At 39.1% G+C, this 14,438-nt stretch overlaps 1 protein-coding gene across 4 annotated transcripts in view; it reads right to left on the bottom strand.

Moving 5' to 3' along the window:
* LOC131078661 (uncharacterized) overlaps nt 1-14,438 on the bottom strand; it is a 185,503-nt gene that overhangs the window by 55,668 nt on the left and 115,397 nt on the right. For all 4 annotated transcript variants that reach the window (XM_058016408.2, XM_058016407.2, XM_058016409.2 and 1 more), the window contains 4 exons: nt 11,353-11,521; nt 11,119-11,261; nt 10,867-10,953; nt 10,563-10,748 (listed from right to left, as the gene is read on the bottom strand). In XM_058016408.2, coding sequence (XP_057872391.2) covers nt 10,563-10,748; nt 10,867-10,953; nt 11,119-11,261; nt 11,353-11,521 — 585 coding nt within the window. The remainder of the gene's footprint in view (nt 1-10,562; nt 10,749-10,866; nt 10,954-11,118; nt 11,262-11,352; nt 11,522-14,438) is intronic.

Below are 14,438 nucleotides of genomic sequence, written 5' to 3'. Positions count from 1 at the left end.
CGAGTTGAGACAAGACCATATGCTGAAGGGATCAAGCAACTTGCCGAACTTGCCAACCCGTACAAAGGGATACAAAAGTTTGAATCGAAAGAAGTGTCAAACACTACGTATGTAAGGAAGTCATACAAGAGAAGGGTATTGTACAGAGGGGTGACACTGTACGTAAGGAAAAACTTTCAGCTGTATGACAAGAACACCAACATGTCGTACAAACAGGAATATACCCAAGCTGTACGTGGAACCAAATGTGTTGTGCCTACATCCTACCAGACCGTACAAAAGGCAGGAGGGTGGGAAAACCCCTACAAGATGAGGAGTGGGTGGTCGTACATGATCACCATCAACCCGTACATGAACATAGCCGTATGGACACGGGCATGGGTGGAAGGTGATCCGTACATCAAAGGGATCAAGCCGTATAGAACCGTACGTGAGGAGCATCAAACACTACGAAAAGTGCATCCAAATTTGGTTGTACGTAAGGACAAGCCTAGGTCATATAGGTCAGCCATTGAACCGTACAGGCACATAGGTGTGCAAGTCGTACATGGCGAAGAGCAGAGCATACATGTTATGTTTTAGACCGTACATAATTTGTATCAGATCGTATGTGATGCATATGAAGCCGTACTTGAGGTGAAGGGAGTCGTACGTGATTAGAAGCATGTGGTAGAAGTGAAATCTCTATATTTTGGCTTCATCAACAATGTTTTTGGCGTCTTAAAAAATCACGAAAATCATGTGCGTCATGGAGTTCCATGTGGCTTCATCATGGGACCCTGCAAGAGGTGCTGCCCCTCGACCGTTGCCCCCAAACCCCCGCAAGGGGCACTGCCCCTTGACCCTGTTGGGGGCATTGCCCCCAAACCCCCATTTGATTTGGCAAGTACACTACAAGTTGGGGTTGTCCAGTGCAAGTCATTGCCTACACTCTTGTCATTAGTCTTTCCAAATATTACTTGATGTTTACTAATCGTCTGGAAGACAACTTTTTTTTGGGGGGGGGGATGATGTAGCCGACATAAAATGCCTATTGTTATATTTGATAATATTTGTTATTTGCCAAAGTATTAATTATTTGTATTAAGTGGGTTGTCACTCTTGAGGAGTTATGTGTCAGTTGGTTGACGATTGTGTACCCTTCAACAACCGTCGGGTCCTTTAAATATGTTGTGCACGCCAAGGTAACGGTATAGTCAGGTGAATTGTAATCCTTGGCTGACCATCTCTGGTCTTCTTCTTTGTAATAATTGCATTTGTGAATAAAGATATATTTTATTGTTGTTTGGTATGCATTATCATTTGTATTATCATTTCAAGTACTTGCTAATTTATGTTTACTTCTAGTAGTCTGAGAAACCACACCGTAGAGAGTAAATAGTTACTTTTACCATTTGTCCCCAAGGAAAAGGACAAAATAGCTAGGTGACCCCTCTTGGAATATTCTATTTTGAGGTTCTTGGACACTTCTGAGGAGTTGTAAGAGAATATATGATGGTTACGATAATCATAATTGCTATGATAGCATCTATGACAATTGTAGATGGCAAATCTGACTCTAATAAATAAATAATGTCTTGTCTATGTTTTGTTAGTATTGCCAGTGTAATTAGTTGTTCTCGAGAGGTTGTGTCGGTTGCCAACAGTTGGCAATCTTAACCAATCGTCTAGCACTATTTATGTTTGGAATATTTTATCGAGGAGTTCATATGGATAATTGTACACACATTACACTTGATAATAAAGTAATATCTTTCTACCATATGTGGTGTTGAATATTGTCAATCGGTATTATTCTTATATGTTATAGTGTTCATTGTATTATGTTTACTCTACGTAAATTAAGAACAATCCCTTCGGGAGTAAATATTTTGGCACTGTTGCCGATTTGAACCTAGAGATCTGAGAGTACCCAAGAGTGGCGGCAGGCATGGCGGAGTAATAGGCCAATTGTTTGAACAAAAAGTACTAGTAACGGAAAGTGACACAAGGAAGAAACACCGAAAGATCGGTTGACGCGGAACTTAGTAAACCTGTGGGAAGTTTCGGTTGATCAAAAAGTGCAGAGGGAAGCTCAAAGTGGTCCCTGAGGGCACAGTATGCAACGAACTCTCAATAAAACATGCGGTCTTCGATCTTCTCGAGACAATTCCAAGGTTGTTGGCAACAAATTTGATTGAATTGCAAGACCAACGAGAGGAAAGGAAACAAGAGTAGCATCGATAGCAAATACTGCAATGATACGAAGAAAGGATCCGTAGGAAGGAAGAAGAGCGAGATACTAGCAGATATCGTACCCTCGGCAATTAATGCCCCTACAACCAAATAAGGCCCGATGTGCCAAGGACACACGACAGGAGGGGGAGGGATTAGTAAGGAGATCTCTCCACCTAAGAGAGCAAAGTGAGAGGAGACAGCGATTACGAGGAATCATCTAAGGTTCAGAGAGTCCAACAAGGAGGAGTAGGAGTGTCACCCGAAGCCGTAGTCGAGAGAGAGAAATACCGTGTACATGGAGTGAGTTGGAAGAGGTTGCCAGAAACCAGCCACTCCCGGATGACGAAGTAAGCGAAGATCTCGTCGACCAAGCAAGTAACCAAACCGTACACTCTACTTCAAACATAGACTCTAAATCTACATACAGTTCAGTACTAGTAGCTCATCCGTATAGTTGGTAAGTGACAATGGGTAAGAAAGGAACCTCCAGATTGAAGTTGTCGAACTTTTTGAAACAAACTTGCACCATATCAAGAACCTGTCCCTCGTGGAGGAACCGAGAATAGGGGGGCCTGAGTCAAAGAATCCAAGGAGGAGAGAGTATAGAAATGAAGGAGGTGACCACAGTGTAGAAGATGAAGGTGGACGTGTAGAGAGCTTGCGTGTGGCCGAAAGTGCAAAAGAGGCACAGGAACATAGACAAGAACAAGATGGTCCAATCTAATTGAATACATATGGTACCTTTCGAGTGAAAATAATGATGAACACCCAAGACAAGCAAAAACTCCCTAAATTCACAGGGGATGGATCAGAGGATCCTGTACGCCATTGCAAGACTTCTACAACAATATGGGAGGTGAATGGTCAAGACAACTAGGATTACTGGTTGAAGGCATTTCCCACCACCCTACAGGGAATTGCCATCGACTGGTATACAGACTTGGCCAATCAATACAAGGTGTCATGGAATGAACTGAATAAGGCATTTCAAAAAGAGTTTAAACTGCTAAGAGATGACAATGAAATTGTTGCAGAAATTTACAACACTAGGCAAGGGAAGAACGAGAACGTACAAGCATACAATCGTAGGCTCAAAGAACTGTTGAACAAGATGGAAAATGAACCAGCTGATGGACTAAAGAAGCGGTGGTTCGTCGAGGGATTGATTCCCTCCTTCAGGAAAAAAATGAAAGTAGTGCCCGGGTCTTTGTACATCAACGCTTACAATCGGGCGATGGACATAGAAAGTGAGAATAAGACATCGCGAGGAAAAGTCAATGACGATGATAGCACAAGAGAAATCAATGATGGAGAATCTAAAACCGTACAGGCCCTATGGAGGAATATGTTGTGGATGATGGCGTTAAAAGCAGAGAAGACGGTGGTAAGGATGATAAAGAATTGTGGTGCATCGACTGCAAAGTAGGTCACACGAAGGCTACTTGCCTGAAGAAGTCATTCTGTGACATCTGTCAGGTACTAGGACATTCCATCAAGGAATGCTCATACAACCTAAAGACAAGAAGCACACAAGTGCTCTTTGCCCAAGGGGAACAAGCAACCCCTTCGACCACACCTCCAAAACCACCTGCCAAACCTAATGCATCTCTTGGAGGGTATCGAAATAACAAGCGTGGGAATAATAACAACACCCCACAAAGGAAAATACAATACAACGTGAAGGGTAGACCCATGATCCAGTGCCAAAATTGCAACGAATGGGACCACTTCACACGGGATTGTCAAAGTGGCCAAATTGACAATGCAGGTTTACTATGCAAATGGTGTAGACCCGGAAACCATGAAGAGGGGCAAACATGCTAGCCATGGAAGAGTCGAATGAGGGAGTACTAATGATTACCTGACTTCAAACCAAGAAGACAATATACCCTGTGCGTACAAGAAAGGAGAGACTTCAGCAGGTGTTGCAAACCACAATACCCATACAAGTATCAAACCTACAAACCATGCCACAATTGATAGTGGCCATCACCAATACAGTTGGTGACGTCACAGTCAACTAGGTACAGTGCAAGCCACCAAAGAAACTGACGGTGAAGTCACTTGGCAACCTAGCCACTGATCCCATGCTGCTGACGATAGGTACTAGTAGGAAGTCGGCCATCATCAAGATGGAGATAATGGGAATGAAGCTCACAAACACCATCGTCGACGGAGACTCGGGTGTAAATGTGTTGTTAGAGGAAATGTTGTCAATAAAATTTGCACCCTGCTAAACTTAGAGTTCAGCAATCTATTGAAACATGGAAACACTCCTGGGCCTGTGGGTTGCCCAGAACTTGGAGTGAATCTCCACAGAAAGCTGGTTCTTTTTGGGACTATCACCTAAAACTACTTCCTAACTGGGAAAAGGGAAGAAATGCTTGAAAATGAAACCTACTCTAGTGGGTGATGCACCAAATTAGTTTCCAGACTCTATACTTGCTATTTTAACACAATCTATCTCAAAAACAAGATTTCTCTCAAACAACTCAAGCTCCACATGTTTATGCATCATCATTTCATAGCAAGGTTAATATTTCAGATTTCAAAGAAGGAAAAGAGGGAGTTTTCACAACTAAGAAATGATGAAAGCCATAACACAAACTATAACTTGTATAAAACATGCTATTTCTACATGAAGGTACTGCAGGAAGAAAGACATATTTAAGGATTGACATATGAATCACTAGAAAAACATCATTCATCCATGTTGCACACAAAATACAGATTACAGAAGGTAAACACTTGCTTTATTAATCAAAAAGATGCTTACAACAGTTGTACATATCTGAATATGAGTTACAATACACAATAGGCAAGATCGAACCTGTTTTAGGTTACAATACAAGCCTAGAGCAGCAAGAACTAACTTGAAAATGAAGCCTAAGGTTGAGCTTTATAGCTGCAACAACTTGCTACTACAAAGGAACATTATTGAGAAATAAATGACAAGGAAATGTGTTACATTGATTTTGCTTGGTCAATCCTCCTTGGGCGTCCAAGTTGTTTGTTGATATTTTTTAGCCTTCAAATCAGCTCCAAAAAGTGTTTTTTATGAAGAAACGTCCTTCCCAACTGTTATCCTATTGATTAGGCTCTTTAATCAGCCCCTAGATGCTTGGAAATGCCTTGGAAAAAGTCTCAACTGCCCCCTAAATTTTCTCAACTGTTTAAAGAAGTCTTCAACCTCCTCCTAGATGCTCTCACCCACTTGAAAAAGTCTTCAAACTGTCCTAGATTCTCTCCTTGACTGTTGTAACCTCCTTCCATGGTAATGGGGCATGTGCTTTGTTTGTTTTGAAGTTGAAAAAGTGTTGGGGTCGAATTGAACTGAAATAGGCCATTAAAGACCCCCAAAACTACTTCAAACTATGTCATTATAGCTCCAAACTGCTCCTTGTATGCATTCATATCCACAAAGGACATTCTCACATGTCAAAATGACACCTAAGAGTCCTTAAACTTCTCTTTTTCTCTGCATTTTATATATTTTTAGTTGTCTTCAAAGGACCCTTTTTGACAAGACTACAGCATTTTAGAGCTATGTGTATATGTTGAGGCTCCCTTTTAGAAGAGGAATAACATGATTTATGGCCTTGAACATAAACCAAACACCTTATTAACCTTTACACTTGATGACATTTAATCTTTTGCAAATGCTAGGACTAAACTCGAGACTCTTTGACCCTAACCAAACTCACGACTTATTGAACCTTGAGAACACAATGTTAAGGGCTATTTAGGCTGCATGGGAAAAATAGACTAACAAGAAACATGAAAGGGACTGGGCACGCCAACACTCTAGCCACCAACCTTCCATCTGGTAGGGGCCGACCAACACAGCATCAAACCACTCGGGACACTAATGGCATAGAAGGTCACAATCAACACACAACATTTCTTTTTAAACTTCATCGTCATCCTGCTGGAAAAGAATGCCTATGACACCCTCCTTGAAAGGGGCTGGCTGATCACCTAAAAATCCCTTGAGAAATCAACCCTATGGCCACCAACATTTCACTTGGTAGGTGCTAACCAACTTGGAATCAAGTTGTTGGGGATGCTAATTGCACAAAAGGTAACGATCAAGACCCAATAGTTCCTCCTGAATTTTGTGGCATCCCTTTGTAGAAGAAATCATACGATGCATTACTTGGGAGAGGATGGTTACTAGCAGCCAAAGTTGATCACGATTGGAAAAAGAATACAATCTTCATTAAAAACAAGGGTCAAAAGTATCTAATTGATTTAAAGAACCAATTTGTCAATGAGGAAGCAACTTCCCCGAATTTGTCAAATTTAGACTCCAAAGAGAAATGGACGGAGATTCAAGGTCGGATGGAACCAAACGATAAAGGAATTTTGGAGTTAAAACCATGCTCGGAAGATGAACAAATTCTCTTTGTGGCCTATTTCATTGGCAAATGGAGGATTGTGAGGTATTTCCGTCAACATGTAATTTCCTTTAAGCTACCACTCTCAGTGAAGAGCAACTAATGAAAAATGATTTTACGAAGTTGGACGGTTTATGTGTGCAAGACGCACTTCATGGGTTGCAAAAGACAATAGCTACAATAGAGGCATATGACTGTGTAGAAAAAAGAAAAAATATAGATGAAACTTCTCAGAATACTAAGAGTAAAATATTTAACGCAGAGAATACAAATACTTGTCAAGGGAAATCAACTTCACTGAAAATTTACAAAAAAAGAAAAAGAAAGAACATGACTATGAAATTATGAGGAAAATGATAAGGAATTATAATGTAAGGCCACTTCATTTTCTAATTGTACATCATAAAGAAAAGGTGATTTTGAAGAAGGGAGCAAATTATAAAATGCACCCAAGTCAACAAAACGCCGAATACATCATACGACCTATACTCACCGTATAGTGGTGGTATCTTAATTGCATCATACGACCTTCTGGCCACATTACTATACAACATCCCTCAGACAAAATTTACATAGTACGGACTCTTACTTCGGTCATACAATTACCGTGGAGCATTGTACAACAATCTCCAAAACTCAACGTGTAGACTGTATGATCTAGTTTCAGCATACAATCATGGAAAGTTTTATTTAACGTATGGACAACTCCAAGTAGAATTGTACGAGTTCCTTCTTACATCGCACAACAATCGGCCCTCAACTCCATCGTACAAACCTTAATCTACATCGTACGACACAACCAGACACATAATGTATGGCATTCTCTCCTTTCCTTCATCATACAGCCGATGACATCATTCTCCTGTGTACGGCCTTATATACCTACACCCAATGGACGGCATGGTCAATTCGCATACAACATATGGCCTTGTATACCTGCACAAAACGCACAACCTGGTCAACTTGCATACAGCGTACAGCCTCCATACTAGCGTACAATCTTCGTCAATAGGATACAACAAAAAGGTCTCTAGTAATCTATTCTCTGGCAAGCGCACAACGATTCCTCTCCTCAAAGTAGTGTACAACAACTTATTGTATGACCTCCTTGGTTTACTGTACCACATCATTGGTAGATATCAAAGAATTTGCATACCTTCATAATACAGCAAAGTGGATTTTTCGGGATCTGCCAGACTTTACTATGTTGCATACGTTGGTTAAACACTCCAAAATCACTATTTTCTAGCTTCATTAGCATTGTTTTTGTCCTCTTAAAAAATTAGGAAATATGACGTGCACCATGACAATCTTAGTTGTTCTGGGGGTCTTAATTTGGGCTTGCGGTGGAGGCATTGCCCCTTGACCCCACCCTATCTCGTGACAAGGAGCATACCCAAGGTGCTACCCCTCGACTCCACTAGGGGCATTGCCCCTAGACCCCCATTTCACTCATTTGATTTTCCAAGCACAATCCAGGTTTGAGTTTACATAGTACAACTACAAATCATTGTCTACATTATCGTTATTAGTCTTCCCTCATGTTACTTGATGTTTACTTGCCATTTGGAAGACGACTTTTCTTTTAGAGGGGATGATGTAGTCAGCATACAATTTCTATTGTTATGTTCAATAATTTTGGTTATCCAACTATGTATTAATTGTTCCGTTATAAGCATCAGGTAGTTATAAGTGCCAGTTGCTTGACAGTTGTGTTCATCTTGGCAACCGTCGGATCCTTTAAATATATTGTCTATCGTCAAAGAAAGTAGTATGATTTAGTTGGAACAATTTTGATCCTTGGTTGATCATCTCAAACCTTTTTCTATAATAATTTCATGTGTAAATAAAGATATATTTTACTCCTGTATTAGGTATGCATTGTCATCTTTATTATTAATTCATGTATTTAATTTATCAGATATAGCAGTAAACAGGTAGGAGCTCATTATGGGATCACAAATTATGGCAAATCTTCACTTGCAATTCCATGTCTTCCCTAGGGTTTGTCTATTGGGTGTTGGAAAAGCAAGGCGTAGAATTTGGTAACAAGCCAAAGTCTATAATAAACGATAAGTAGCCAACTTAGTTTATGTGATGCTAGATGCAAATCTCTATTTCTGGTTGCTAAAGTTGTTTCTACCAAAAGACTTTGTGAACATAGAGGAGGCCAAGGACATGTAACAAGTGTTTGTCTCAAAGCTTGAGGAGGGTAAGGTAGTGGAAGATGGAGCATGATCATCTCCCATAAGACAGCTAGTCGTTAGCAAGGAGGAGAATGAAGCAATAAAGCGGGAAGTAGATCTTTTGAAGGCTTATTGTTGTGATGTTGGTAAAGTACTAGCAGGGCTCCATGTTTCTCATGGAGGCTAGAGGTGGTGAGCAATTTCACCATCCCACTATTTTGCAATAGTTTGACTTGTCACTCAAGGTGTAATCAAGAACCATGTAAGTGAGTTTGTTTCCCTTCCCTAGTGGCTCGTACACACTTTTGGCACAATCAAGGGGCATCAGGTAGTGCTAAGAGAGTAGTGAAAGAGGTGGTGGAAGTGGAGAAAAGAAGCTGATAAGCAGAGATAAGTGGGGTGTTGTTTCAGCCCTGGGGTTTGTTAGTTTTATGCCGGCTGTCTTTTTTGGTTAAGGTCTATTGGTTGGTGCTATATTTCTGCACCTGGTGTCTTTAACTTGATGTAGTGGATCTATTTTTATCTAATCTATGAACCAGACTGCACTCGTAGTATTTAGATGTCTTTCATAGCATATTTGTTAGTTTTGAATCTTACTTGTAATCATTTAACTCCAACGGGTGGAGACCCCAAATAGAACCCCTACTATATAATCTAAATAAATAAATAAAAGTGTTGCATTGAATTGACAGAATTTAATTTATAAGCTGATTGCTCCACTCAAGACCTCCACCATTGTTAAAGGCTTAATGATGCACATAAGATAAAATATGGTATACAGTGGCAAAGCACAATCGAGAGAAAAAAAAACATCTTCCAAAACAACAGGAAAACCTCTAACTCGGATATCATGATATACATTTCTCAAGCATTTAGACTGTGATATTGTAATGCAAGTTTGAAATACTTCTGATAATTTATTTAACAGCAAAAATCTGTCCAAAATGTTACTGCAAAAAAACACACATTTGGACTGCAACTACTTTCCTCAAACCTTCTCCAGTCTCATACTTCACAGCTATAGATTTTTATTTACTATTGCTAGATCTGATACCACATACTAGTTTTACAAATGAAGAAAGATAGACAAAGAAGCAGCATTAAGCCACAAACACAAGCATCCATCACTAAGTTCATGAACATAGAGATATAAAGTACATAACTTTACAACTCTCCTCACTGGAGAAATGAATGTTAATGTGTGAATTTTCACCTTCCCAGCCTTTCAAATAGATTTTCAATATCATCTATTATTCTTTGGATCAATTCTTAACAGGTACCTGAATGCATGTATGTAGGCATCATTAAAGTGCTTGCTTCTAGGGGTGTCTGCATAGAAGTGAATGAAATCTAATAAAATTTGTTTCGAGAGATTTTAGAGAAAGTTGGAAATGAGAAAGTATTTTTTCTCCTACACCAATAAGATGAATTGGACTCTTAATGAGATTTTTATGTCTGAGTTTGGAGAAGCCTATATAGCATATTTGGTAACAAATCTGCTACTAGCCCACTTATTGCATTCAGTTTTCATCCTAAAATTTTCCCTTGGATAAACTCAGTTTGTATCTGTATCTCTATGGATGTCTACCCTTTCTAAACAGCTTCCTTGCATACTAATTATGTTCATGTGTCAAAAACCTTGTCAAAGTACTGGCTTCTTGTGTGTTTTTCCCATTCGAGAGAACACTGACTTATAATCTATTTGAGTAACCATTTAAGAAATAAAGTACTGTGCAATTGAGATGAAACTACAGACACATACCAGATTCAGGGCCATGGCAATACTCATATGTAGGTGGTCCCAAGTTGAAAGATTATCTCCTGTCCATGTTGCAGCATACCTTTGACTGCCTATGTATCCAGCTCTGGTTAAAACAAAGGGCCGTCTCTTGGGACTTGCTAGCAGCATTCCTTCAAACGTGGACCTTGCCATCAATGTGCCATAAACCTACCATAACCAACGAAAAATTAAAAAATATGAAGAAATGAACCTTCTTGAGGCCTTTCAAGCAAAAAAGTTGCAATGGCTTTTGCAAGAATACTTTGCATTAAACATTACACATTACATTGTGATAGTGAGAATGCTTCTGCTGCCCACCCAATTCTTCATCCCCTCTGTGGATGTTGCTTTCAGGCATGGTTTTTGTCACAGTCTGTATAGCATCACACCTTCCAAAGTAAATGAAAAATGTCTAACAGCAATCTCCATAATTCTCCATTTTTGCTGTCTTATAAGTGTAACAATCTAAAATTGTAAAATTTATCATAAATACTGCAGTCACAACTAAATCTACTTTATAACTATCTCTCCATTTTACCTTAAAAACAGCAGGTTCATTCATATCATTCCATATACCATCAACAACATTTGAAACAAAATTGCTAACTAATTTTGACCACCATGTTCGAGTTTTGGCTTGGGTAAAATCAGGGAAAACACACGGCCCAGGCCAGACTTCCCCTGCCAATAATATCCAGAGCATCAGGTTTTGAATATTTTTGTGATATAGATAACATGACACATTTTAACCAATGATTGCAGAGATACCCACCTGCATATGGATTACCATCTGCCTGTGGAACCCATACATCAGTTGAGCATCCACTGTCATAGACAAAATATCCCTTCTCGTTTTTTATACCAGGATCAATCATCCAAACACCCTTGAAACCTTCACCATGCAGGTTGCTTGCCAGAGATTGTGGATCAGGAAATCGCTCCTAGAAATTAACAGCAAAGTGCACTTTCTAAAAATATTAACATTATAAATGCCAAATTACTTTTATGAAAAATATTTTACCACAATCTTATCAACCATAAATGCATAACTTAATGCTACATTAGCTAGAAAATGATTTGACAAGAATTCAATAAAATGGTGAAATCTTTATGGTAAGGTTATATATGAAAGCTTTAAAATATATTCTACCTTCCTATAAAACTAATTATTAGATTTAAGATGACACTGCAAATGGTCAATCTTATTTTGGCAAAAGATCTATCAGAAGCTATTCCCGCACAGACTTAGAACTATTGGCAGATTATCCTAAACAAAAACATGACAAGCTTCCAACCAAAAATTAGAATCCTTATAACATAGCAACATATAAAACCTGAGGCATTTGCATTGCCATCCATCACGACATTCTAAACCTATCTTGGAAGACATTACCATTGCAATTTTTTCACATGAATAATGCAGTTAAGTTCCTTTTTTTCAGAAAATTTCTCTATTTTTTATTCATATTAGATCTTAGAGTGAACTCATTCTTGTGGGGAATGACACTTCAGCATGTTGCAGGGCCAGAAACTATAGATTTGCGGCATCAAAATCTGTATATCCATACATATTTATAATCCTCTCAGAAAGTTATGCAAGTTCAATTAAACGGCACTTCAGTTTGGGTGTGCATGCATAAGTTATGGCCTTGAAAAGAAGGAAGGGTTAGAAACTTAAGAATATGAATAGAGATGGTATGAAAGCAGCACTGCCTGTTTTGAAATGGCCAGAGCAGTTTTGAAAGTGTTCATAGTGGTTGCACTTGAATTGGAAATATAAGCAGAATTTGAAACAAATCCATGACCCTGTTTCTTCAATTCTTAAGTGGAAGGCTTTGTACACACAAGGGAAGTATTCCAACACTCTCTAAGAACCAATTGGGAATCCAAAGCAGGAAGGAGGAGAATTGAATGTAGCATCTCTGAGAAGAAGAAGCTTAAGTAGTGATAGTCTTGACAGAGGTTAAGAAACTCTTTGTACTTGTCTGTTATGAGCAATACACTCTGGTAGAGAGCAATAAATCCTAACAACTGGGTTTTGCGCCCCTCATAGGAGTTTTATCAAGTCCAATTCTTGTGCTGTGTTGCATCTAAGATTTAATTATTTGATTTCTTAGTGTGGCAGCATCTTAATTCCTCCAATTCCCTCTGTCATATAGAAAATTCAGTAGAATAGTAGATTCATTGTTTGGTTCATTAGTTTCTAACCAAGTTTTTGGGGAAAGTATGGATAAATTGCTATCAGAGCCACAAGTTTTCTGGTGCTTGTAGAATATTTATGGTGACACATAGAGATATTTGTGTATAACTATTTTTTTGTCAAATTCTTCTCAAGATTTGTAGGTTACGAAGGAGTAGCCATGTTCAAGTCTCAGAAGAACATTTAAGACCTCCAACAATCATGAGTTGGAAGAAAACAAAGCTCTTTGCAGAGAAGTGCACCATCTGAGTGATAGAATTGAATAGTTGCAAGTGGATTGTAGACAATTGCAACAAAAGCTGGTAGAAAAGGATGCATTACCATCAAAGCTACAAGAAGAAAAAGGTGAGTCAACCAAGAAGAGTGGACAGGCACGTCCTAAAGAAGAACAAAATATGGAAAATGTATGAAAGAAAATTCATGAACAAGTTTTCTTCAAAAAATATGGAATAATTTAAAAGGCATGCAAGAAAATTCATGAACAAGTTTTCTTCAAAAATATGGAAGAATTTAAAAGGTACTGCAAGAACAATCAGGAACAAGTTTTCTTCAAAAATATGGAATCTAATAACTCCACTTGCAAATTTGAAATGCGTGCCAAAGATATATGCTATAAATAATATATGATTGCAAAGGACTAGCAAGAATGGCCAAAGAAAGAGCAGCAATCTAGGAAAGAAGAGGACAGCAAAGCACCAGTACAAGAGGAGAAAGAAGAAGAAGGGAGATTGCACTCCACCTACTTCACCACTAGCCAAACCTAAGAAGGATGTAGAAGAGCATGTGGATAAACAAGCTAAAGAGTCCTTTTGCTTCATTTGCAAGAGAAATAGACATGTTGCACAAGGTTGTAGGTTCCTTGTCCCTTACAATAGTTGTACAATAAGTAGCCATTGTAGACTGATGTGCAAAGCCAACATCACTAAGGAGTATGTGTTCTTTAGCAAGGATGGAATATGCATTCCTTAGCAAGGATCAAAAATGAAGAAGCCATTCACCAAGACAAAGAGAACCGAGAGGTCATGGCATACTCAAGGAAGGTAACATGCAAATTGATTTGAGCATGCATAAAGCTGACAATTATTTCTCCGATCACAAAGTTTGATCAGGATGGCATTGGGATGGAAAGCGTAGGAGCTCCATCCAAAACTTCACCCAAAGAACAGAAAAAGCAAGAGTGGGCAGCCTCCTAGGGAAGAGAAGCATATCAAAACACCAAGTTCAAAAGAAAGCAGCTCACGTGATGATACACCACCAATGGATGGTAAGAGTGTGTCTTTTGATGCTTGGATAGAGCATTCACTCAATTTGAATAGCAGATAAGGATGCAATGTTAATCATTTTCACAAGCATTTAAATAGCACTTTGTTGTGCCTTGCACACACTCCCCTCCATCGACAGGGCCCCCCTTTCTTGGTTTCACCTCGTCAAGGCTTCAAGTAGGAGTTTTGTTAGCTTGGTAGAGTAAGGAGCAGGAAGAGATAAAGTAGGATCCCAAGGTTCAACAAGACTTCAGAAGTGGTGTTCAGGCTATGATTTCAAATTTTGCAAAGTCCAAGCCAAAACAAAAAGAGTAATGCTTGCAAAGAAGCAAGAGGTCCATCAAAGCCAATTTGGACCATTTCAACACGAAGTAGTGCAAATTTGAACCTTTTGCA

The sequence above is a fragment of the Cryptomeria japonica genome, chromosome 2, assembly GCF_030272615.1.
Source record: "Cryptomeria japonica chromosome 2, Sugi_1.0, whole genome shotgun sequence".
Taxonomy (NCBI): domain Eukaryota; kingdom Viridiplantae; phylum Streptophyta; class Pinopsida; order Cupressales; family Cupressaceae; genus Cryptomeria; species Cryptomeria japonica.
Note: the sequence above shows the minus strand (reverse complement) of the source record. Positions and strands in the feature narration are given on the sequence as shown.